The sequence below is a fragment of the Rhinolophus ferrumequinum genome, chromosome 3 (genome assembly GCF_004115265.2).
Source record: "Rhinolophus ferrumequinum isolate MPI-CBG mRhiFer1 chromosome 3, mRhiFer1_v1.p, whole genome shotgun sequence".
NCBI lineage: Eukaryota > Metazoa > Chordata > Mammalia > Chiroptera > Rhinolophidae > Rhinolophus > Rhinolophus ferrumequinum.
Window position 1 is genome coordinate 9,743,647 of NC_046286.1, and position 25,660 is coordinate 9,769,306.

General features: G+C 48.7%; 2 protein-coding genes across 7 annotated transcripts in view; one reads left to right on the forward strand and one right to left on the reverse strand.

Moving 5' to 3' along the window:
• Positions 1 to 2,972, forward strand: part of DAAM2 (dishevelled associated activator of morphogenesis 2) — a 104,456-nt gene extending 101,484 nt beyond the window's left edge. For 3 of the 4 annotated variants that reach the window (XM_033102411.1, XM_033102412.1, XM_033102414.1), the window contains 2 exons: positions 794 to 964; positions 1,316 to 1,537. In XM_033102411.1, the coding sequence (XP_032958302.1) occupies positions 794 to 964; positions 1,316 to 1,537 (393 nt within the window). Of the gene's footprint in view, positions 1 to 793; positions 965 to 1,315 lie in introns of all 4 variants that reach the window. The other variant, XM_033102413.1, reaches the window with a different exon arrangement.
• Positions 2,973 to 5,003: 2,031 nt separating this feature from the next.
• MOCS1 (molybdenum cofactor synthesis 1) overlaps positions 5,004 to 25,660 on the reverse strand; it is a 36,782-nt gene continuing 16,125 nt past the window's right edge. The window contains exons 4-11 of one of the 3 annotated variants that reach the window (XM_033102415.1): positions 15,716 to 15,880; positions 13,501 to 13,562; positions 13,057 to 13,168; positions 12,578 to 12,690; positions 11,937 to 12,047; positions 9,048 to 9,168; positions 8,477 to 8,524; positions 5,004 to 6,575 (exon numbers count right to left, since the gene is read on the reverse strand). In XM_033102415.1, coding sequence (XP_032958306.1) covers positions 5,815 to 6,575; positions 8,477 to 8,524; positions 9,048 to 9,168; positions 11,937 to 12,047; positions 12,578 to 12,690; positions 13,057 to 13,168; positions 13,501 to 13,562; positions 15,716 to 15,880 — 1,493 coding nt within the window. In that variant the 3' untranslated portion in view covers positions 5,004 to 5,814. Of the gene's footprint in view, positions 6,576 to 8,461; positions 8,525 to 9,047; positions 9,169 to 11,936; positions 12,048 to 12,577; positions 12,691 to 13,056; positions 13,169 to 13,500; positions 13,563 to 15,715; positions 15,881 to 25,660 lie in introns of all 3 variants that reach the window. The other 2 variants (XM_033102417.1, XM_033102416.1) reach the window with 2 other exon arrangements.

Consider the following 25,660-nt stretch of genomic DNA (forward strand, 5'->3'; position numbering starts at 1 on the left):
CTCAATAGATATGTACCCTGAGATCCAGAGAGGTTAAGCAACTTGCCCAAGGTTGCCCAGCTGTGAGAGAGCTTTGGTCTCAGCTGCTGTCTTCCTGCTTCTCACACTAACATGTACATGGACCCCCATCTCTGGGGGTCTTATTAAAATGTGGGTCCTCATTCACGAGGTCTGGCATGGGGCCTGAGATTCAGCATTTCTAACATGCTCCCAGGAGACGCCCATGCAGCCTAATGAGTAGTCAGGTCTTTCGTAGAGGACTTTGGGTTCAATTGGAGATGATAGGACTCAATAGAAGAACAGAGCCTGGCCCGTATAATTGTAGCTAGCACTTTATATCTACTGGTTTAACCCCCATGACAACACTCTGAAATAGGTTCTATTATTATCCCCATTTTACAGATGAGGAAACCGAGACACAGAGAGGTTAAATACCTAGTCCAATAACTATGACCTCTGAGGTCATTCTGAGCTCTGACCAGGCAGTTCCTTCCCAAGGTCCCTAGCTCCTGATCCCAGACCTACACCATAACAGAGCCACAGGCAGCTCTGGGCAGCCTCATCAGCCAGCTCGGATCCCCCACACCCCCAGGGTGTCAGCCTCAACCCTTCCCTTTAGCCTGGTCCCTACCCCGATAAGAATGGGGGTCTCCCCTTCTCTAGTCCCGACCCCATTCCAAAGCTGTCCAGCCTTGGCTGGGGCTCTGCTCTGGCTGGAACCCAGCGAAGCACATGGCCTGGGCCCATGATGCCCAGAGGTGACTCTCCACCACACCTTCACCCCCCCCAACAGTTCTCCAAGGCCCTGATGCACTTTGGGGAGCAGGACAGCAAGATGCAGCCAGACGAATTCTTTGGCATCTTTGACACCTTCCTGCAGGCCTTCTCGGAGGCCCGGCAGGACCTGGAGGCCATGAGAAGGAAGAAGGAGGAGGAGGACCGGAGGGCCCGAATGGAAGCCATGGTGAGGGGCTGGGCAGACGCCGAGGGCAGAGAGGCTGGTCCGGGGGGGACAATGGTGGGGCTGTGTGCCAGGAGACCAGGGCCTGAGAAACACTGCAGGGGCTGACGTCAGTCCCCAAGGAGGGAACGGTCTTCCCAGCACGAGGGGAGACAGCATGGGACCTGGGCGGGCACTGGGCATCCTGGGAAGGAGTGGGGCCAGTTGGTGAGCCCCAGCAGCAGTGCACAGAGCCGGGGTGTTAGCCCCTGGTTGGGAGGACATCCATGTGTACATCAGACAATGGGTGGCTGCTCCGGCCTCCTCCCATCTCTGGGGGTGCCAGCCCTTCACTCTCCTTCCTCACCCCTCCAGCTGAAGGAGCAGAGGGAGCGAGAGCGGTGGCAGCGGCAGCGGAAGGTCCACACGGGCAGCACGCTGGAGGAGGGAGGCGAGTTCGACGACCTGGTGTCAGCTCTGCGCTCGGGGGAGGTTTTTGACAAGGACTTATGCAAGCTCAAGCGCAGCCGCAAGCGGTCAGGGAGCCAGGCCCTGGAAGTCACCCGGGAGCGGGCAATAAACAGGCTAAATTATTGACCTGGGGACTGGCCACTGCCGGAGGCCAGGAGCCAGGGATGGACTGAGAGGGGCTGAGTGGAGAAGGCGGTGATACTTCAACCATTTGGTGCTCGGTTTAGAGCCCTGGGCTGGGTCCTGGGGTGGGGGCTGTGTGTGGCAGGACCAGGCGTCTCCCCACACTTGCCTGAAGGGGCTCCTCTCATCTCCTCCTCCCATTCTTTCTGCTCCCCGGCCCCCGGGACTCTCTGAGGCTGACCTGGACATCCCTGGCAGGCCTGGCTGACGGGGCCCTGCTGCCCACCGCCAACATGGCACCCACATGTTGGCACAGAACTGTTTCAGATCTAGACGGAACAGGTCCATGGATTTGGTCTAGATTTCGTGTGCAGTGGGGAGGAACTGTGGGGTGGGCCTCTGAGGGCCCGGGTGAGAGAGTCCAGGCTCTCATCCCTCACGAGGTGGCTTCACGGAACATTGAGCTGGGGGTATACTTTCTTGAATGGAAAAGGAAGAGGCATTATATAGTCTAGCTAGATGTGTTCCAGGAAAAATATGCTGGGTGGATGATGCAGGGACCAAGTCATCAGGACTGAGTAGCAGTGCCTGTTTCCTACATCACAAGTCCTTTAATCCCTCTCTTGCATGTCTTAAGTGTCTCTCCCTTCCTTCCCTACTATTACCTCCATCCTGTCTACTAATCCAGAATCCCAGAAAACCCCTCTTTGGGTTCCCATGACTGTGGCTTACTATCAGGGACTTGATGAATCCGGTAGGGGAAGGGGTTCAGCCAAGACCCCATGTGCCACACCTCGTGCCTTGGGCATAGGGACCCTAGAACAAAATACCGCCCCGCCCCACCTCCCCTGGACAACCGGAGCGTTGTCCTGAGGTAAGACCGTGACCTGACAGCCCCTCACCCGAGGGCAGCACTTGAATGCCTCGTCCCACCCCAGAGCTTTCTGGTCTACCACTCAGATGCCAAACTCCAACGTCTGCCTCAGGGCAGAAGCCACAGTGACCTCCCACTCTGTCCAGTGTGCAAGAGACCACCTCAAACCACGTGTGTCTATCTGGCTGAGGCTGGCCCTGGAGCGTCGGTTCCTGAGAGGGTCCCAAGGGCCAGGGCTGCTGTCTGCATTGACATGCCATTTCTGAGGGTGTCTCCTTCTCTGAGGCATTCACACGGAGCCCAGAGCAGGCAGGGGAAGCTAGGGAGATGGGAGATGAAGGATGGAGGAAGAAGGCCCATTTCCCTGGGGTGTCAAGGGGGAAAGGCTGGTACCTGATGTGGTTCTTCACCCTGAACTTCCAAGGGGCCCCTGTAGGTCCTCCTGTCCACTCCCACCTTGCACGCTGTCCATTCCCATTTCACATTCTGCCCATCTTGAGCAGGTGGGCCAATGGCTGTGTCTAAACAAAATCTTCTGTCTTCTACAAGAAAGGAGGTGAGGTCAACTCCATCAAAGCTCTTATTTTCAGTCTTTTCTTCCAATAGAGTTGACCTTTCATCCTCTGTGTCTGCCTACCTGACACCTCCCACCCCGCCACCATCAAACAGCTTCCTGCCCTTCCATCCTCCTGCCCTTCCTTTTGTTTCTCAACCTTCCAACCTACTCCTCCAGCTCAGGGTTATCGCCAGTGCACAGACTGATGGGCTGGGCCCACTCTTCAGCTGCCTATCTATCTTTACCCTACCTAATCTTTTCCCTACAGATTCCTGGGGGTGGGACCATAGTAGCTCCAAGGGGGTGTGGAGAAGAAACGTAAGGTTGGTGAGCCCGGCATGTGTGTTGGTTTGAGGGAGGGATCTATGCAAATGCAAGCCTGGCCAGGACAGGTGTGAAGGAGCCATCCGGGAGCCCAGGTGAGGGCAAGACGAAGGCTTCCAGGCAGAACAGCTGCAGAGAGCTCTGTTATACCCATCTGTACACCCAAGAGCCCGTACCACCAGCTGGTGGTGGGGTTATGGAAGGTTGTGCGTTGTCTCCCGAACTGGCGGGGCTGAGGTCAGCCTAACCCCCAGGGGCAGGGAACAGGCAAGGGCTCCACTTCTATCCAATAGGCACAACCAAGTCCTGATAGTCCCACCCACCATGGAAGACTGTACACGCACCCGGAGAGACAAGGAATATGGAAGCTGTTCAAGACACCTTGGATCCGCAGAAAAGCATAATTTGGTTTAACTGTTTACAGAAGACACATACATTTGTTCCAGGGCTCAGGCTTCTCACCCCCCAAAATTTTTCCTTCTCTATTTATTATTTGCAAGGTCTGGTCAGTGACTCTGGCACCAGACATCAATTGTAGGCAGATTTCCAAAAAGTGCCTTGGACCATGCACCATCGTGGCTGACTCAGCAAGAAGGGGCTAGTACCCCATGAAGACGGCTGAGTTGGTCCTGGATATGCTACATGTTTACGCCTGTTTGTTCTTTGGTCTTTTCCCAGTGCCCTTCCCACCCTTCCTGCCATCTGCGGGTAAATTTCTCCAGCTGTCTAACTTTGTGTCCATTGTAAAATTCACTTAACCTAATACAAGCTGTTCCCTTTCTCAGCAGCAGCACCACTCCTCCTCCCCTGTGATGGAAGTAAGGTGTGTTTAGGGCAGTGGGAGGAGGAAATCCTCCAGGTGGTTGGGGAAGGGTTTGGTCCAGGCTCTCCCTGCCCCCATCCTATTTCCATCAACGGGGGAGCCATGACTGTCTCCCCCACCTCTACCAGGGACGCCTTCATGCCACGGCTCTCTCACCAGTTGTCTCAGACAACAAATGAGGCCAAGGTCTGAAGTCGGCAGCGTCCTTTTCACCTGCACCTTTTTTATAATATATTGTAATACTAAAAAATATTAAATCCATACCATCCCCTTCCAGCCTGCCTTGAAACTTGTGCCTTCTTCCTGGGAGAGGGCTTCAGGTGTGCTGGAGAGCAGGCACAGCCGGGGCTGTGTTGGAGCCAGCTCGTCCCAGCTCTGAGAGCTCGGTGGTGACATTTGCAGGAACTCTGCAAGCCAGTTCACATGGTACCATAGCTTGAAATTGGCCTTGGAATCTGGCTTTTTCTTTTTCCAAGAGCTGGCTGTTAAACATTCACCAGCACACCTGGGTGTAGGGCAGAGGGGAGGCAGCCAGAGAGTGTCTCAGAGGATCAACCCGAAACCCTGTCCACATAGAAAACCCAGCAAACAAGCCCAGGGCTGGGGATGTGGAACCCAGGAACCTGTAATTGCACCCCGATCTCTAATAGCGAGTGATAAGCTTTGGATACTCCCACCTGACAGTCTTACTGTACACGGTGCATTTCTGTGCCTCCCACTCCACCCCTACATTCTCCCGCAGGGAAGGTGGGAATATAGGGAAGACACGTCCCTTCAGCATGTCCAGCATCCCCTGCTCCTCTTCCCCGGGACTTGAGCTTTGGGGTGGGGGTGAAGGGTGGGCATAAAATCTAGCGTCTCAGTGCCCTGTGCACAGATACAGTCCTCGGTCTTGCGTTTCCAAAGTTGGCACTGCAGCTTTATTTTGTGCGCTGTGAGGGTGAAGGCAATCTTCAGCTCTCTTCTTTCCCTGATATGTTCCAGAATAAAGGGGTATGGGTAGAGGGGGAACAGCAGTGCACAGGGCCAGGTGTGGCCGTGAGTGGTCAGGTATCCTCGTGTGCGTCCTGCAGCCCATGTGTGTGTCCTGTTAGAGGAGGGGGACTGAGGAAAGGGAGCAGGCAGGACGGTGCAATGGTTAAACAGAGAGCCTGCAAGTTTGAAGGGAAACAAGCTCTCTCCGAGGATGGATGGTGGAGAAGCAGGGCAGGGCAGGACTATGGATCCACAAACTTGGGCAGGCAAATCTGCTGAAGAGAAGTCGTCGTACATTCTTAGTGCAAGCTGTGCTTTCCCACCTCAAAGTGGGTTCTCTGCTTTGTGAGCCCTTATTCTCTCCCCAGGGAAGCAGCAGAAGAGAAAACCCAAAATGAGAAGTGGAAGTTCGGGGCCGGATTGTCTGTAGCTGGTTGTCTGAAACAGTCCGCAGACAACGCAATGGAATTTTTCGGGTACCTAGCATTGCTTATTGCAACCCCCTCCCATGACCTTAGTGTCCAGGAAGGTTGAAGGGCCTGCTGCTTTCCTCTCTGAATAAAGGAAGCCTCGCAGGTCATCAAAGGTCATTGAGTAGTAAGGGAGGGGGCTGACCTCGGGTTCGCACTGGTAAACAGAGATGGGGTTAAAGGAACTTGACACCTCTCCCTCGGCATTGCACCCCACCTCCTGACCTGGCTGGGCCGTGGGGAGAGAGGGCAGGATCTCTAAGTGCGATGGAAATCCCCCCTCTGACCCCCCGTCTTGCTGATGAGCTTGATCTCCTCCAACACGATGTCCCTGCTGACAGCCTTGCACATGTCATACAGGGTGAGGGCAGCCACCGCAGCTGAGGTCAGGGCCTCCATCTCCACCCCAGTGGGGCCCTGAGCCCGGCAAGACGCCTGGATCACCACGGCATGGCGTGTGCTGTCCAGCTCCAGCTGCAGCTGGACGTGGCTCAGGGCCACATGGTGGCACAGAGGAATCAGCTGGCTTGTCACCTTCGCTGCTTGGATTCCAGCCAGCTGGGCCACCACCAGGGCATCTCCCTTCTTTAGCTGGTTCTCTTGGACGAGTTTGAAGGCCACGGGCCCCAGGAGGACCACAGCGGAGGCCACGGCCACCCGCTCTGTGTTGGGCTTACCACCCACATCTACCATAGCTGCCCGTCCTTCTGTGTCCACGTGGGTTAATTGGTCCGAGGTTGGCAGGGGTCCTGAGCGGGAGGCAGGAGCCCGGGACACAGGGCTAAGGCACTTTGGGTTGGAATCTGAGTCTGGATGGGAACAGTAGTGTCTCTGAGGGGAGCCGGACCCCGGCCACCGCTGGGCAAGGGGCGGGGTCTGGGGGACCCGGCATCCTGCCCACAAAGTCGCCACCTGGTTGGAGAAACTCACTCTGTGTCTCAGACCCTGAACACCGAGGGAGTCCTTGGAGGAAATGCTTGGAATGGCTGGTGGGGAATCTTGGAGCATCAAAAATAATTCTGAAAGGCAAGAAAGAAAAAGAAAAAAGACTGAGTCCGAAAGATAATTCTTTTTCCCACCTCTTCTCCTAACCCTTTCCCTACCCCGCCTCGAGTTCTCTCTTCCACACTGAGGAAAGAGGAATGAAGAACAAAAACCATAGTGAGAAGAGTGAAACAGAAGACACACAGATAGTCCCCAGAGTACAAGTATGCAGCCCTTCTCGTCAGGGGTCACACAACGGCCCTGCCAGGTTCCGCCTGTCCTGTGAGGGGACCCCTGGGCACCCCTCCTCACAAAAACTATGTTGTCCAAGTTCCCTTAGAAAACACCTGAGGTCTGAAGACTGAAGCCTGGATCAGAGTACCTCTCCACGCCTCTTCATTTTCTTAAAACTACAGCAAGCGTCTCAGCCTGAATCACCAATTACAGCTACTCTCATCTTTGCATTCTTAGGAAGAGTTAATAGTAATCATGTCCTTTACAAATTAACTCCTAATAGACATATTTAGTCTATTTAAACAATGCGTTTCCAGTCTCCTTAAGTACATCAGACCTGCACATAAAGCGACAGGCTGGCTCAAACGGTCCTGAGGGTCCTTGCAAGCTCCTGTTACTCAAGGGTGGTCCCCGGACCAGCAGCGGCAGTGCCATCTGAGAACGGTTAGAGATGCCGAATCCCATCCGACCTCCCAAATCCACATGTGAAATAACAAGATCCCCAACGATTCGGATGCATATGAAAGCCTGAGAGGCTCTGCTCGGGGCCACTCTTGGCTTTTAGAACCCAGACTGGTTTAATCACTTTGTATCCTGGAGAGCAATCAGATACTGTATGAAGCAAACGTCCAGCTTCATCATGCTCTGGACCCCTCCCTTGTCAATGTCAGAGGCACAGCCTTCCTTCTAGGGGGGCCCTCCAGGCATTCCCCACTCCTTGTCATAAAGTGTCAGCATGGCTCAGTGCCCAGCAAGAGGGCTACAGAGCTGGAAGTGGGAGAGGAGCGATGATGAAGTTTTCTTCCCAAAGCACAGGGTGCCTTGGTGAGCTGTCTTTCCTCCTCTAGGTGGCTGGTGTGCAAGGCTCGTCCCTGGGTGCTCTCCAGGCCATGGGCTCACGGCTCCAGCCTTTGCAGAAAAGCCTCTTCCCCTAGTTTTTCTTCACTGCTTCCTCTTGCCTAGTGGCACAGTTCAGGGGCCCAGACCCAGAGCTATGGCCAAGGGGGCAAGGCCTCCCCGGGTCTCGTCTGGGCATGGTGCCAAAGGGGCAACAGCCCCTCTGAAGCTTATCATGGCCCAGCCAGTTCCCTCTGGGCCGGAGACCACATGTTTTTTTGTTTGCAGCATCCTATGCACTAAGAGATGTCCTAAGCACCTAAGTTAAGACCTCGGAAGCTAAGATCCTGGCTGGGTCGTCTCTGACAAGATGAATAACGTCCTTAGCTTGCTGCCTCAAGCGCTGCCCAGCACGGAAGCTAACAACACATGAACCAATGGGTGCTAGTGGCCCACATTCACCCATGGACTGGCCCACGGTACAGAGGGAAAGGGACGCCTATAACTGTATTCACGCTGGGAGATTCTAGAGTTGAGGACAAGGTCTCCATCTTAACCAGGAGCTCTGTATTCAGGGGACAACTAACTCAGTGATCGTGACATCTGGAGGACCCCCGCCCTGATTTCCCGTGAGCCAGAAGGACCATGGCTGCAGCATGGTTAGCGGAGGGGAGCCGTGCACAGGGAAGAGCAGAGGCAGCAACAGCGTGAAGGGCTACAAAAGGATGAAGGGGGAATAGGAGAAACATAAGGACGAGGCTATCAGGACGAAATGCAAGACCTACGGGTGCCTCGTGGCAGGGCCCCGCCCCCCTGGAAGCCCCAATGACAAGGGTGAGCGGTTACGTACTGCTGGGTCACCCACCGATGAGGATCATGGGCCGGTTCTTCATCTGGGAAATATTGAACATGCCTGGGGTCGGGGCAGAGAGAGGGGAGCAGAGAACGGGAGAGAGAGGGTGGGGAAGGGAGAATTCAGTGGCACAAACACGGTCAGAGCATTTATGGCAGCCCCCTGTATCTGCACTCACCTCTGTGTATCTGACAAAGCCCCCACTGTGTACGGCAAGGTCACCCATGACCAAGCCCAGAACAGTCTGTGGACACCCAAGATCTACCCTCCTGACAGACGGCAATGTGTGGGATGAGAGAGAGGCAATGACACCCCTCTTGTCTCCACCCAATGAAACAGCCCTGGAGATTTCAGGGTCCCCTCTCCTGTGCAGTCTCTGCAGTGCCAACTTCCCCGAGGAAGGGGAACCATCACCATACCCCAAACCTGGGGTCCCACAGGAGGGACTGGGAGTGGGGATAACCGTCCTGCCAGCCCCTTTCCCGTCAGGCTTTCCTGTCCTCTCACCTCAGCTATGGCTGCCTTCCTGCCGACAGGGGCCCACTCAGCATCCGGCCTGGCCTGACCGACTCGCGCCCCTTACCTGCATGCTGCCGCTTCTTCCTGCCCACAGCAGCCCCGATGATGCTTAGCAGCTCCTCCTCGGACGCCCCTGCCCGCAGGTGATCCCGTAGAGACACCTCTGCGTTCCCAAAGAGGCAGACCTGCAGGGGGTCACCGTGGGGGTGAGGACAACATGCCTCCCTCATCCCTGAGCCTTGGCCCTGAACCCTAGGGACCCCCCTGGGCTGAGCGCCAGCACCCAGGCCTCCCAGGGCTGGGTCATACTCAGGCGGGACTTCCTGCAATGAGGGATAGAAGGTGCTGGACAGAGGAGTCCAAGAGGCTGGAAGAGCAGGAAGCAGGATCAGACAACCCAAGGTCCATCTCTGACTTAGTCATGTTGCCTTCAGCTTGTGGGGGTGTACTTTTAAAAATTAAATAGTCGCCAAGAGAGACGGCGCCTCCAAATCCGGATCTATACCTTCTTCTGAGACATTCCATAGAATGGTGTCTTCATGGCCAAGAGGGTGGACCCCAGTCAGTAGTAGCTTGAGTCCTGGCAGCCCCCTCCGGACATGGCATGCACATCTCATCTCGCTTCATTTCCCTCCTGGTCCCTTCACTCATGGATGTTACCTGCCCGCCCCATCCTACTCCAGTCTGCGATCCCTGACTGGTGGCGGAAAAGCAGAGGGCTGGTGGAGATGCCATCCTCAGGTCATTCAAACTTAACTCAGTGCTCCCCAACTTCTGAGAGGGGCCAGTGCTCTGGGGGTCTCGGGGTGTGTGAGGCAGTCTCAGAAAGTGAGATACCTACTATCCTCCCACAGAACTGTATAAAGTACCTACTATGTGTCGGCTCTACACAAGACACTGTGGACGCAGACACAGAATGTTTGAGAAGCCCCTGAGGGCAGAGACCACCAGAGAAAATCTAAGCAGAAGGCACAGCTACTTCACCATGTTGGTTAGTCCCCATTCCTCACTCCCTTCCTGGTACCCAGGTCCTACTCTCTGCCCGTCGGCCACCAGGAGGGCCCCTTACGAACTCCACCTTCCAGACTTCCCTCCAGCTGGTTTCCACCTGGGTTTCGCTGATGGGAGATGTCAGGGTGAGAGGAAAGTGAGGCCCGGCATTTACTTCCTGCTTCCTCCCCGCTCTGGCTGTTCCCCTCCATAACCACCCCAACACCAACCAGGAGGCCACGCTGCCAGCCTCCGGCTCTCCCCAGACCCCAGTAACACCACTTCCTCCCCTTCAGCTTCCCCCCAGGGGTGGGGACAGCTGCTTGCTGCTGCTCGTTGAGTGTCAACACCCTTTACAGGTCCCCCAAACCTGCACTATCAATAGCCTCTTCGGTCCATTCTCTCCAGAATCCCACCTTCCCTTTCCTGCAGGCCCTGACTGACATGCACACCACCGAGTCTCGGCCAAGTTTATATCCCCAGCCCAGAAAAATCTTTTAGCTTTTTAACAACTGCTGGAGGGTTCCCTTTGGAAGTCAAACTTAAATGCATCTAAACCCAACTCCGTCTCTCCTCCCCCACCTCAATCCTAAACAGGTCCCAATGCCGACCTGCCACCTGGACGCCTTTCTCTCCTCCCTCCACCTGCATTACCAGGGTCCTTCATCCTTCCTCCCCATTTTCACCTTATGCTCTTACATATTTAGGACATCGCTAAATGGCCATCTAACCAGTCTTCCTATTTCCAAATTCAACCTGTTGGTTATTCTTCCTGACACACGAATGGGGGACCATGTCTCCTCCATGTTCGGAAACTGCACAGCGCCCTACTGTCAACAGAGCACCCTCTGCCGCTTCTATCTGGGCGTTCCCGCCCACTGCAAAGTCCGACTTTAATCTGCCCTGGCCATGTTAGCACGGACCCCAGATATACCTCCTCCCCTGCCCTCACTTCTCCTCCCCCAGCCCTTCTTCCAGGCTCCCCAAGGTCCACCACCCTTACGGCCTGTTGGGCCATGCATCTGACGACATGTGGTGCCACCCATTAGCTCCGTTGGGCCTTACCAAGGAGCCTTTATGTCCCTAGAGGGAAGGGGCACGTCTAGGCCTCCCGTGCATCATCCACTTTGAGCGCCCAGCACACGCTGGTCAGACATGAGTCATGGAGGCGGTTTCAGGGCTGAGCCCCTGGCCTAGTGGAAGGGGCCAACCAGGGTGGGGGCCGGGCGAAAGTGCACACTGATTCAACTCTCCCCCGCCCCCCATTACCTAGTCCTGGAAAGTGGGTCCCAATCAACCGAAAGTTACTTCAGGGAGCCAAGGAAGGAAGGAATCGGGGCCCCCCATAGGGGTGCCTGCTGCTCCCATGACCTCCCCAAATCTGATACTATTTCACCAACCACCCTATTTGCCCTGCTGATCTCCCCTCCAGTCAGGGGGTTCAGGTGGGAAGGGACCCTCATGGGGAAGGGGACACTCATGGGGAAGGGGACCCTCATGGGGAAGGGGACACTCATGGGGAAGGGGACCCTCATGGGGAGGGGACCCTCATGGGGAAGGGACCCTCATGGGGAAGGGGACCCTCATGGGGAAGGGGACCCTCATGGGGAGGGGACCCTCATGGGGAAGGGGACCCTCATGGGGAAGGGGACCCTCATGGGGAAGGGGACACTCATGGGGAAGGGGACACTCATGGGGAAGGGGACCCTCATGGGGAAGGGGACCCTCATGGGGAGGGGACCCTCATGGGGAAGGGGACCCTCATGGGGAAGGGGACCCTCATGGGGAAGGGGACACTCATGGGGAAGGGGACACTCATGGGGAAGGGGACACTCATGGGGAAGGGGACCCTCATGGGGAAGGGGACCCTCATGGGGAAGGGGACCCTCATGGGGAAGGGGACCCTCATGGGGAAGGGGACACTCATGGGGAAGGGGACCCTCATGGGGAAGGGGACCCTCACCTTGAGGTTCCCGTCAGCTGTGATTCGCAGCCGGTTGCAGGTCCCACAGAAATGCTCTGACATGGACGTGATGAAGCTGACGTGGCCTCGGAAGCCAGGGATTTTAAAGCTCTGGGGTGAGGAGGGCAAGAAGGGCCGTGTGGGGGGCGTATATGGATGGAGACGAGCCTCTGCGCACCAGCTCGCTCCCTGGCATCAGAGCCCTCACTCCACAGCCCTCCAGAGGATCCCTTCGGAAGGGCGCACCCAAGGCCCTCAGACAACAGAAGACCCATCCACGAATGACCCCTGAGCTCCCTGCCTGCGCCTGGCCTGCCCGAGAGCAAACGTGCTAAGAATGCAGGGGCCTGTGGGCAGCACGGCCAGAGCAGGCCCTGTGGAAGAACAGATCGAGCTCCCCTCCACCACTTACTGGAGGGGGGGTGTCCTACAACAAGTTACTTAACCCCCCACCCATACGCGGCCTGCGTCTTTACCCAGGAAAAAGGAGGCTGTTGTGATGGCCCTGACACGCTTCCTGCTTCAGTACCCCTGTCCTGCAGCGCTGCGCTCCAACCTCATGCAGCCCCTGCCAGCCCGCCTGTCCTAGGGTGAAGGCGGGACTTGCCTCCCTACCCAGCCCTCCTGTTGCCCCCTCAAACCTTGGCTGTGCTGGATTCCTCCTCAGGCAGCTTCTCCAGCTCCGGCCACCGTTGCCGGAGGGTGTCCAGCATCTCCTTGTAGCTGACCATCTTCTTGAAGTTCCACTTGTTGCCTGCATTGGGGTTGGAGGTTACTGAGTCACGGTGCTGCGGGGGCCCAGGGCCTTTAGGCCCATCCTCCCACATAGCCCAGGAATCAGCTCTCTCGGATGGGAGGTCCAGAGGCCCCGCCTAGAGCGGGTGGATCAAATCCCCCCCACACGTGGCACTGAGAAGCCTCCAGTGCCCCACTGCAGCCCTAGCCCTGGCGCCCCCCCCCGGGCCCCTCCCTACCATCCCTGGAGAAACTCCTACACACACAGCAGGGTCTGAGGTCAGCAGTACCCACGGGCTGAGCCGCGACCCCTCCCGGGGTCACCGTGCTCCGCCGCGGGGCCCAGCCTCCTCTCCCCTCCCCTACCCCGCTCCGAGTCACTGACCATCAAAGGGCATGTACTCTATAAAGCGCACGTCCAGGGGGAGGCCCTCAGTCAACGCGACAAAGTCCAGGAGCTCGTCCTCGTTCAGGCCACGCATCACCACACAGTTCACCTGCCCGGGGCACAAAGGGGCCATGAGGCCTGTCCCCCAGGCTTTCTTTTGCGGGGATGACTTTTGGGGCTCTAGCCCCTGCCGAGGTTCTCCACTGGGGGTCCCAATCCTTGCCTTTCACCCCACAGTTCTCCGTAGGTTGGCGGATTCCATGGGGTCACTGATTTTCTCACCCCCCCTTTTGGGGTGAGGGGCAGGACTGGATGGAGTAGGTAAGGAAGTGGGGGTGGCGGGGGCACTGCAGCTGCACTGGCCAAGGCCAGCAGGTGGTAGTGAAAGGTCAAGCCAGGGTGGAGGGGACAGGAAGGCCAGTAGCAGTGACATGCGCTCACCTTCACAGGGCTGTAGCCCAGCTCAATGGCCTTGTGGAGGCCCTCCATGACCTTGTGGAAGCCTGTGGTGAGGAAGAGAAACAATCTGGGAACTTCCTCCCTCTCCCCGACCCCTCCCACCCATAAGGAAGCAAGTGCCAGAGCTGTAAGGAGCCTCCGAGACCCCTGAGTCTGAGCAGGGGCTAACGTTTTCCGTAAAGGGCCAGACAGCAAATACTTTGGGCTTTGTATACCAAGAGGCAAAATTCAGGATATTATGTAGGCGCATGTCATAAAGATTGTATTGACCAAATTCAGAATATGGTAATAATTGAGCATGCTTTTTTTTGTAGGACAGGTCTACATATGGAATGGAAGAACTGAATTCTTTTCACAGGGACATTTTGCTTGATTGGCACTCATAGTAAATGAACATTCCCTATCATTACACTGACTGCAAACATTACCTGCAAAATCCACCCTTGGCTCGCAGGCTGTTAACAAGCACGCAGGGGCCAGATTTGGCCCCTGGGGTGTAGCATGCAATTCTGATCTAGGTGAACCCTCTCACGGTCTCGAAGAGGAAACTGAGGCCCAGAGTGAGGCGGTGCCCGCTGGTGGCGCCGCCCTGCATCTCTTAGAATGCAGGCTACCCATCTCCCTGGTTAAGACTTTCTCCTTAACAGCTGTCCATTCATTCACTCTGCATATTCTCACCCAGTACCTCCTTTATGCAGCAGCTGGACCAGGGCTGGTGAGCCATTCCTACGTGTGTGGTTCTCACCTATCTCTGTGCTTAACCCCAGGCTGGCTTTCCCTCATGCCCAGCTCACTCCTGCATCTAAACATCTGAGTGCCTACTGTATGCAGATCCCACCCCAGCCCCCAGCCTGCACAGCCTGGTGATGCGTGATTCCCGGCTCGGATGCCACCCTGGAGTGGCTTGGGGATAGCCTCCGGTGTCCTTGCAGCATTTTGGATGGCTCAGTAAGGGAGGGCAAAGGGAGGAACATGCCGCTTTTATATAAAATGCTGTTAGGATAATCTAGAACTTTTCTCCATCAAGCACTCTCCCCTCCTAAGGAAGGTGGTGGGCTCAGTACGAACGGGAAGGATGATCTGATGTTAGGACATACTGTCACCAATTGTCATTCCAAAAGCCCACAAACACACCTCTACTTTCCCACCTCAGAGCCCTTGCAGGTCCTCAATTGATGTTCCCCTTAGAATAAGCTCCCTTGATCTGAATCCCCCCCAACCCGGTTCCTCAAAACCCAGGATATATGCCTCCTCCCGGAAGCCCTCCTTGTTTGTCTTCCCCCACTAGGAGTTCTCTCTTCCTCTCTGTCGTGCTTCAATCGACACCACTAGACCAGCAAAGGCGGTCTAGTGGCATCACACCGCTGGGCATTCCTAGCCTGCACCACAGGGCAATGTCTTGAGTGTCTTTGTCTTCTCCCACAGCGCATGGAACAGCTCTTTACAGAGAGCAAGGACACCACAAGCACTTCCTCAGCACACAGATGGGTGTAAATGGGGATTCACACTGTGAGGCAAGAACTTCTGCCCCAAAATGAGGTCCATGACCCAAGAGACTTCAGGCAGCACTCACCTAATGAGACCTGGGGCTCTGGCCGCTCTGCCTCTCCAGCCCGGCCCTCCCTGAGGAAGCCCCGTGGGAGGGGGATGGGGGTATGCTTGTTACAGAGGGTGAGGGAGAACGACCAGGAGAGGCTCAGGAAGCACCGCTGGGAGCTGACGGGGGCCCCCACCTGGCAGTGCTGTCCCTGACCCTGGCACCTCAGGGCAGCTGCTTCGACCCAAGGTGGCCCCGGATTTCTTTAGAGCTCATTATACGGTGATCAATTCACCCCAGTTTCACAGGCCTCCTGTTGGCATAGTGGTGAGCATCCCTGTCAGTCATCCCTGTTTGCCGGGGACTATCTGGGTGTGAAAACTGAAAGGTCTATGTTCTGAAAATCCTCTCAGTCCTGGGAAAACTGAGGGCAAGGCACAGGTAGGCTGGTCAACGTAGCTCTTAGCGTCTGATCCCCAAAAGTCCCCAGGGGTGTGGCTATAAAGACAAGGGACATTTGGTGAGGGGTGAAGAATAAATAAATGCCTAGGCTTATCTATCGCCCAGACACCGAGAGAGAGAGAGAGAGAGAGAGAGAGAGAGAGAGAGAGAGAGAGAGAGAGAGAGAGAGCGCCTCCACTGTGAGCAGCATGGGATCACCTTTCCTGCGGACGATGAACTCAAACTTGGCTGGCACCAGCGTGTCGAGGCTGATGTTGATGGCATTGAGACCAGCTTTCTGAAGCTGAGGCAGCAGCCGGGCTAGGTTGATGCCGTTGGTGGTGACGCCGATGGTCCTCAGCCCCTCCAGTCGGTGGAGCTGGGCTGTGGAGAGAGAGGAGGGGGAGTCAGCCTCCTTATTCTTGGTGGGGCCAGGAGAAGGGCTGAAAGGCCAAATAAGACGGATGGAGCAGTGACTTTCTGTGGACCTCTGCTAATCAGCCTTAGTGTAATAAGAAATATTAGCATAAAAACAATGATAAAAATAACCAAAAGATTAAACACTGACTGTCCGTTCTGCTAGAGGCTCTACTGAGGGCTTTGTGTGCGTCAGCTCGTTGAAGTCTCACAATAAGGATGATCCCCATTTAATAAGGGGGAGGCTCAGAGAGAGTAAGAAAATTGCTTGAAGTCACATAGCTAAGAAGAAGAACAGCTGAAAATCAAACCCATGTGTACTTGACTCCAGAACTATGCTCTTAATAACCAACTTACAAGTCTTAAGACTCCATATAATAGAAACAAAAAAGTGTTTGGATAATGCACTAAACGGACTCCTCCATTTCACCAAAAATCCCCAGAAATAACAGAAGGGTTAAAAAAGAACCCAAAATAGCATCGGAAGGCAAGAAAGAATGCCTTCAATGGCCCAGAAAGGTGGGGCATACAGAAAGATAGGAAGCAGATGGAGATCAGATGGATGGAGGATACAACCCAAAGTACACGCAGAAGACAGTTCCGTACAAAGTGGGAGGGTGACGGCACCACACTTAGCGGTCACATATGCAGGGAACAAAAGGGTCCTGGGTTACGTCAAGGGGGTTGCCTCTCTGGGGAATTATATTTGGGCTAATTAAGTAAGTTGGCCTCCCTGCAGGGAGCAGCGGCATTTACCCCAAGGCTAGGTCACTTAAACTAGCCAAAGGGGCTGGGGAAGCCCTGAGAAACTGCTGACAGTCAGGAGACGTGGGAGGCCTGGAGCCCAGGATCCCAGCAGGACCTCATGCCCCTACCCCACAAACTCAAGGGCAACGAGCATAAACAGGAACAGCATCGACAGCCAGGCCAACAGAAACCCTGGGCACTGAGATGAGTACACAGCGAACATTTAAGGATAATTCTGAGAAAGAAAGATAAATTCCACAATTAGTGAAATGAAAGCGATACGGATGATTCTTTTAAAATTCAGAGTTAGATGAACACAGATGCAAACATCCTCAACAAACATTAGCAAACCAAATTCAACAATACATTAAAAGGATCACACACCACGATCAAGTTGGATTTATTCCAGGGATGCAAGGACGGTTGAACATCCACACATCAATCAACGTGATACAACATCATTAACAAAATGAAGGATAAAAAAACACACAGTCATTTCAGATGCAAAAAAGGGCATTTGCCAAATTCAATATCCATTCATGATAAAAACTCTCAACAAAGGGGCATAAAAGGAACATTACTCAACATAATAAAGATCTATATGACCAGCCATTTGCTAACATCATACTCAATGGTGAAAAGCTCAACGCTTTCCCTCTGAGCCTGGGAACAAGACGAGGATGCCCACTCTCACCATTTTTATTCAACACAGTATTAGAAGTCAGCCAGAGCAATTAGGCAAGAAAAATGAATAAAAGGCATCCAGATCAGAAAGAAAGAAGTAAAACTGCCACTATTTGCAGATGACATAATATAAGACAGAGAAAGCCCTAACGACTCTACCTAAACACTGTTAGAGTTAATAAACAAATTCAGTGAAGTTGCAGGACACAAATTCAATATACAAAAATCTGTTGCACATACTCATAATGAATTATCAGAAAGAGAAAGTAACAAAACAATCATATTTACAATTGCATCAAAAAGAATAAAATACCTAGAAATCAATTAACCAAGCAGGTGAAAGATTTGTACACTCAAAACTATGAGATATTGATGAAAGAAATTAAAGACACAAATAAGTGGAAAAATATCTCTGCTCATGGATTAGAAAATTAATATTTTTTAAATGTCCATACTGCTTAAAGTGATCTACAGATTCAGTGCAATTCCTATCAAAATTCCAATGGTATTTTTCACAGAACTAGAACAATCCTAAAATTTGTATGGAATCACAAAAGGTCACAAATAGCCAAAACAATCTTGAGAAAGAAGAACAAATCTAGAGGCATTATGTTCCCTGATTTCAAACTATGTTACAAAGCTACAGTAATCAAAACAGTATGGTATCAACATGAAAACAGACACATGGATCCATGGAACAGAATGAAGAGCCCAGAAATAAACCCACATGATCAATTAATTTAAAACAAAGGAACCAAGAATATACAGTGGGGAAAGACCCTCTCTTCAATAAATGGTGTTGGGAAAACTGCACAATCACATGTTAAAGAATAAACTGGATCACTATATTACATCATACAAAAAGTTAATTCAAAATGGATTAAATAGTTGATATGAAATGATAAAACTCATAGAAGAAAAACATAGGTGGTAAACTCCTTGACATTGGTCTTGGCAATGTTTTTTTGTATATGATACCAAAAGCAAAGGCAACAAAAGCAAAAATAAACAAGTGGAGCTACATCAAAAGGTATTTATTGCAACATTATTTAAAATAAGCCAAAACATGGAAGCAACCAAATTGTCCATTAATGGATGAATGGATAAAGACAATGTATATATCGTATACACACACACACACACACACACACACACACACACACACACACTTGGAATAGTCTTCAACCATAAAAAGAAGAAAATCTTGCCATTTGTGACAACATGGATGGGCCTCGAAGGCACTATGCTAAGTGAAATAAGTCAGACAGAAAAAGACAAATAACATATGATTTCACTTACCTGTGGAATCTTAAAACAAAAAAACCCCAGAAAAACAAAACAATACTGAACTCACAGATACCGTGAGTTGCCAAAGGTAGGCTACAGTAGGGGGTGAGTAAAATGGGTAAAGGCAGTCAAAGATAGAAATGTCCAGGTATGAAATAAATAAATCATGAGAATGTCATGTACAGCACAGTGACTATAGTTAATAATACTGTGTTGTATATTTGAAAGTTGCTAAGGGGTAGATCTTAAAAGCTCTCATCACAAGAAAAAAAATATAACTATAACTATGTCGTGATGTATGTTAACTAGACTTATCGTTGTGATCATTTGGCAATACATACAAATAGTGAATCATTATTTTGTACACCTGAAACTAATATAATGTCATATGTCAGTTATCTCTCAATAAAAATAATCAGAGTTAATACCCTCCAGGAGTTACATATGACATTCTGAGACAAGAAAAAGAACTAATCAGAATTCTTGAAAATAAAATATATAGAGTTATAGAAAGATACGTACTTGATGGAAAGTTATAAAATACAGTTTTGGAAATACACAGAAAGTTAGAAAACATAGAAAGAGAAAAACTCGATGGAAAAGCAGTATGGACACATAAGAGCAAATGAGCAAGCTGGAATACTGAGCAAAGGAATTCTCCCAGAACTGTATACAAAGGAACAAGACTGAAAACAAAACAAACAAACAAAAAAACACCTCCTCACATTTAAATCCAATAAAATCTATAGAGAAAAGATACTGTGTCAAAATGTCCACGATGGTTATCTTTGATCAGTAGTATTATAGGTGATTTTTTTTTCTATTTACTTGCCTACAGATAAAATTTATTTCAAACTACCTGAATACATAAATCTTGGTGAAGGATTAGCTCAGCTCTGCATGAAAGCAGAAACCAGGAGTGCTCGATTGAGAAAAAGGCCGCAGAAGATCACCTTTTTAACCCCAGTTAGGTAGGGATGTGCAGAAGTGCACATGCTCGTGATCTAAGACTAAAATTACATAGCCTTTCTGGAGAGAAGTTATGTATGATACCTTATAAAGCCTTTGATCTTAAATTTCACGTCTGAAAATTGAAACCTAAGGAAATAATCATGGATGTGAACAAAATGATCGAGGAGGATGTTTATTAGAGAGCGATGCATAATAACGGGCAGTGGGAAATCATTCTGATAGCCAACAATAGAAAACGGGCTAAATTATGCTTTGTCTAGATGATGGAATAGTATGCAATCAAAAATGACTTTGTAAAATGTTAGGATGTTGGGACATATACATGCTATATTAGATTGAGAGAGTAGTTTAAAGAGTAGTTAAAAACTAGATGCAGAGAGAAAAAGACCGCAGATCACCAAACCAAAATGTTGACGGTGGTTACCACGGGGCAGTAGTGATATTCTTTTTGCTTATCTGAAATAAACATGTGTTATGACTTTTGTAATAAGAAAATAAAAGTTTAAAAAGTCAAACTTGTTTTAAAAAGAAAGAAAAGTGCTTTCCTTTGGGGCTTTGCCAAGATGGAAACTGAGCAATAGCTGTTGGTTCTTTCCACCCCAACCCTGGAGAAACACAGAATCCAAGAACATGAATAAAAGAAAATCTTGAGAAACTCATAGGAAGATGGACAGGTCTTTTGAACTAATATGGGGGTGTTGGTTTATAGCCTGGGGTTGAAGGCACCTGGCAAAAACTGGTTGAAGGCACCTGGTAAGCAGTTAAAGGAAGATAAGGTGGTTCAATTCTTGCCTCATCCACTGATGGCTCAGAACAAGCAGAGCTTGTCCCCTTACTGAAAAATCGGTGGCATCAGCCCCAGACAACTTGCTCAGGAATCCACGTGTGGTAAACTCAGTAAGCTGCCAAAGCCCTGCTGGAAGAGGGGTTGAAGACAACAGGTGGGGACTGACAGCCTCCTGCATTCATTCTTCCACCCTCCCAAAGCCCAGCACTGGTGGATTAAAATCAAGGGTGAATCCTTCCAAATCCACTTCTCCTTGAGGGTTTGAAGGTGAAGACCTACAGGACCGCCATATGACATAACTCCAGGAGTGCCAGTCTCATCATAATGTAAAGTCTGACGTGGTGGGGAGACAAACGCGAGTGAATAACTGTGATATTCTGGAATCGTGGGCTCCCTGGGCCTATCAAAGATGAAAATCTTGCCTTACCCTTTTTTCCATTAAGCAGTGCCATGTGTGTTATGTGTCATTGAGTCAACTGCGACTCCTGGCGACCATGTGAATGAGTGATGTCCACCAAGTCCTGTCCTCAGCAGCCCTGCTCAGCTCCTGTAGACTCAGCCTATGGCTTCTTTTATGGAGTCAGTCCACCTCCTATGTGGTCTTCCCCTTTTCCTGCTCCCTTCTATTTTCCCCAGACTTAATGTCTTTTCCAAAGAACCCTGCCTTCTCATGATGTGTCCAAAGTGGGACAGCTTCCGTTTTATTACTTTTGCCTCCAGCGATGTTTCAGGCTTAATTTGCTCTAGGACCCACTTGTTCATCTTGCTGGCAGTCCGGGGTATCTGCAGAGCTCTCCGCCAACACCACATTTCAAATGAATCGATTTTTTTTTTTCTATCAGCCTTCTTCCCTGTCCAACTTTCACATCTGCACGTAGTAATTGGGAACACGAGGGTGTGGATGACCTTAGCCTTGGTCTCCAATGACACATCTTTGCCCTTGGTGATCTTTCCTCGTTCTTCCATTGCTGCCCTTCTCAGTCTCAGCCTTCTCTTGATTTCTTGGCTGCAGTCTCCATTTGAATTGAGGACTGAAGCAAGGTAAGCAAAATCTAAAATTTCAATGCTTTCATTGTTTATGTTAAAGTTGTGTATTTCTTCTGTAGTCATGATTTTTTTATCTACTTCACGCTCAAATGAAGTCGTGCTTTGGCACTTTCTTTTTTCACTTTCATCAGAAGTCATTTCAAATCATTGCTACTTGCTGCCAGTAAGATGGCATCATCTGCATACCTTAAGTTATTAATATTTCTTCCACCAATTTTCACTCCTGCCTCTTCTGAGTCTAGTCCAGTTTTCTGTATAACATGTTACGTGCACAGATTAAACAAACAAGGAGATTAAATGCACCTTTGTCTAGCACTTTTGCCTATAGGAAACCATTCTGCGTCTCCAGACTCTGTGCGGACAGTGGCCTCCTGTCCCCAGTACAAGCAAGTGCTGAGACACACCGATTTCTTTCAGAGCAATCCATAACTTTTCACAATCCAGGCCGTCCTGGATCATGAGGCTTTACTGTAGTCTATAAAATAGTAACTAACCTTCCTCTGGAATTCTTCAGAGCACTCCAGTATGCAACGAATGTGGATCTCAAGAGCTTCTTCCTTTTCTGAATCCAACTTGAACATCAGGCACTTCTTGCTCCATCGAAGGCAGACGCCCTCTGTTGTGTCACCTGGAGCATAACTTTACTTGCACGAGAAATCAGAGCAATGGTCCTACAGACTGCACTCCTTGGCATCTCCTTTCTTGAAAATTGGGATGTACACTGAACATTTCTAGTGCATACAGGATAGCTAATTTGCTAGGGGAACAAACTTACTGGCTAAACTAAGGAAACCCTTGAGAAGTACAACTAGCACCCTCACTCCAACCCCCCCAAAAACCCTGTGAAATATATACCAATAGAACAAAAAATGATTAAAAGAGATAGATCAAGTATGTAAGATAAATATGATAAATACAGTAAAAGAAATGAAGAATATTAATCATATGAAATAAAATTTTTCATTATGAAAAAGAACAAGGCGAAAGATTAAGTAAAAACATAATTGTGAAGGAAAGAAACACAAGAAATAAGATGAACAGTAATATGTACAACAGAAGGCAAAATTGGTGAGTTACTATAAGGTAAGATTATAGGGGTCTTCCAGGAAAAGAAGAAAGAGAATAAGAAACCAAAACATAATTTAAGAACTGTGGAGGTATAAGTAGAAGGGGCAACATCCAGATAACAGAGGTCCCAGGAAAAGAAATTAAGCTGGAGAGAAAATATCTAAAGAAATAATGGAGAAAATTTTCCTCAAATTTAAAACAATTGCTTAGTATTGAAAGAACAATTTCATGGAATGTCAACAGAACAGATGAGAAAAGCCTATTCTAGACATATTATAGTAAAATTTAAGAAAATCAGATACAAAGAAAACACTCTAATAACTTCCAGAGAAAAAGAGCCTATCACCTGCCCAGAGCAAGAAGCAGACTGACAGACACCCAGACTTTCCCCAACAGCAATACTGGCTGTAAGGAGACAATGCAATGACATTCTCACCATAAAGAAGGAATGATCTTGAATTTAAAATTTTATATGCATTCAAATAACATTATAAAACTACTACTCTACTACTTTAAAACATAAAAACTACTGGCATGCCAGATTTAATTAGATTCACAATCAAAATTAGATTCACCATTAGACCCACATCAAAAAACTGGTAGAGGAAATACTCAAATAAGATGAGAAACAAATTCAGAAGATGCAACAAGAATTATGGGAATTATGGGTGATCAAATAATTTGGTCAGGATTGTTGTTATCTTAAAAGGCAGAAGTGTGCTTACAAGAGATACAGAGGGGCAGACTATTTGTAATAACCCAGAAGAAAATTCTAAAAAATATCAACAATAAGGGGGAGGGTAGTGAAATCACGGGACAAAGAGTGTGATCAAGTTCTTGTCTTGTTAGAAAAATCATTTATTTAAAAACCAAAAAGGAGAAAAAAGAAATATAGAAAATGGTAGGTAGATAAGACTGTAGAAACAACACCAAATATGTCAATAATTACCATAAAGATAACTAGAATAAACTCACCAGTTAAAAGTCAGAGATAGTCAAATTTGATAAAAGAAACAAAAGTAAGAGCTATATGCTGTTATAGGAGACACATCTAAAGCATAAGAACACAAACAGGTTTACAAAGTAAAAAGATGAAAACAGATTCACCAGTCTTATTAAACCTAAACGCAAGCCAATATAGCTTTAAGTAAAATAAAAGACACAGACGTTAAAACCCAAAGAATCATTATGGAGAGAAACCCACTACATAGCGATGAAAGATCCAATTTATGAAGATATAATTCTAATCACATATAAACCTAATAAAATCACCTCAACTATATATAAAATAAAAAGCAATAGGACCTCTGAGAGAAATTAACAAATCCACTCATTTATTATTGGCAGGCTAAGCAGATAGAAAGCCAACAAAGACAGATAACCAGAGGTTTGAACAATAAAATTAACCAGCTGGATCCAATGAACAAATATAGATGTCTCCATCCAATGATTAAGAATAATCATTCTCCTCAATAGAATATTTAGCACAACTGCCAATATACTAGGTCACAAAGCGAGCCTCAATAAATTTTAAATAATTATCACACAAATATGTTCTCTGACCACCATATACTTAAATGATACTTTAAAATATTTTTTAAAAATCCTCATATATTTGGAAATTAAAAACTCCACTTCTAAATATCTCACAGATCAAATAACAAATCAGAATAAAAAATTAAATACTTAGAACTAAATGTTATGAAAGCAGTAGGCTATGCCAGGACAGAAGCAGAAATAATAAAATAAAATACAAATATACAATAAGAGGTTCAACACATCCAAAAGTTGGTTTGTTGAATACTAGCACTATAGACAAACCTCTGGCAAGACTTACTAACAAAAAAAGGAGATGAGGCACAAATAAGCCATATAAAGGATTAAAAAAAAGACAAACTGCAAGTAAAAATGAGATTAAAAAGATAGTAAAAAATTTTACCAATATTTCACACCAATAAATTTGAAATAAAAAATAATAAATGTCTTAAAAATAATGCTATCAAAACTGGCTCCGAAAGAAGTAGAGAACTTGAATAGTGCAGTAATTAACGAAATCAAAGCAGCAGTTAAAATCTCCCTGCAAAGAACATAACAGGCAGAGACAATTTTACAGGTGAGACAAAACTATCAAAAAGTGATTATAAAACAAACTCTTGCAGATAAAAGAATCAGAGGGGATACTACCTGCCATGGTCTGAATGTCTGTGCCCGCTTCTCCCAAATGCACATGTTGAATCCTAATACCCAGTGTTGGGTATTAGAAGTGTTAGAAGATGGGGCCTTTGGAAGGTGATTAGGTCAAAAGGGTGGTCATTAGTGCTCTTAACAAAAGAGAGCCCACAGAGCTCCTTAGCTCCTTCTGCCGTGTGAGGATACAACGAGAAGTCTGAGACCCAGAAGGAAGCCCTCACCTGACCATGTTGGCTGGCACCTTGATATTAGACTTCCAGCCTCAAAAGTGTGAAAAATAAAAGCTTGTTGTTTATAAGCTATCCAATGTTTGGTATTTTGTTATAACAGCCTAAAGGGACTAATATACTACCTAACTCATTCTTTGAAACTTAATACCAAATCAGTTAAAGTAGGCATGAGAAAGGAAACTTACATGTCCATTTCACTCATGGATATAAATGCAAAAACTCAAAATTTTAACACACTGAACCTAACAGTAGGTAAAACATAGTATAACAGGACGAGGCGGGTGTATGTATTACAGGTTTAATATCAGAAAAGCTATAAATGTCATTCAGAATAACACAGAAAAAAATCATAGATTATCCTAACATACATAGAAAAGTGTATAATTAAAAAAAAATCTTAGTAAACTAGTAAGGACACTTTATTACCTGATAAAAGTTATTTGTGAAAAAAATCCTGTAAGACAAATCATTCTAAATGGGGAAACATTAGAAGCCATTTTCCTACTACCACTACGATCCAACATTGTACTTAAGATCCTAGATATTGCAATAGGACAAGAAAAGGAAATTAAAGACATACAGATAGGAAAGAAAAAAAAATGGTCTTTAATTGCAGATGATATGGTTACTAGTATAGAAGACTCCAAAGAATCTAAATAGATATATTATAGCATTGATAGCAGAGTTAGGAGAATAAATCAGTAACAAAATGAAAAAACATAATTTAAAAAATGA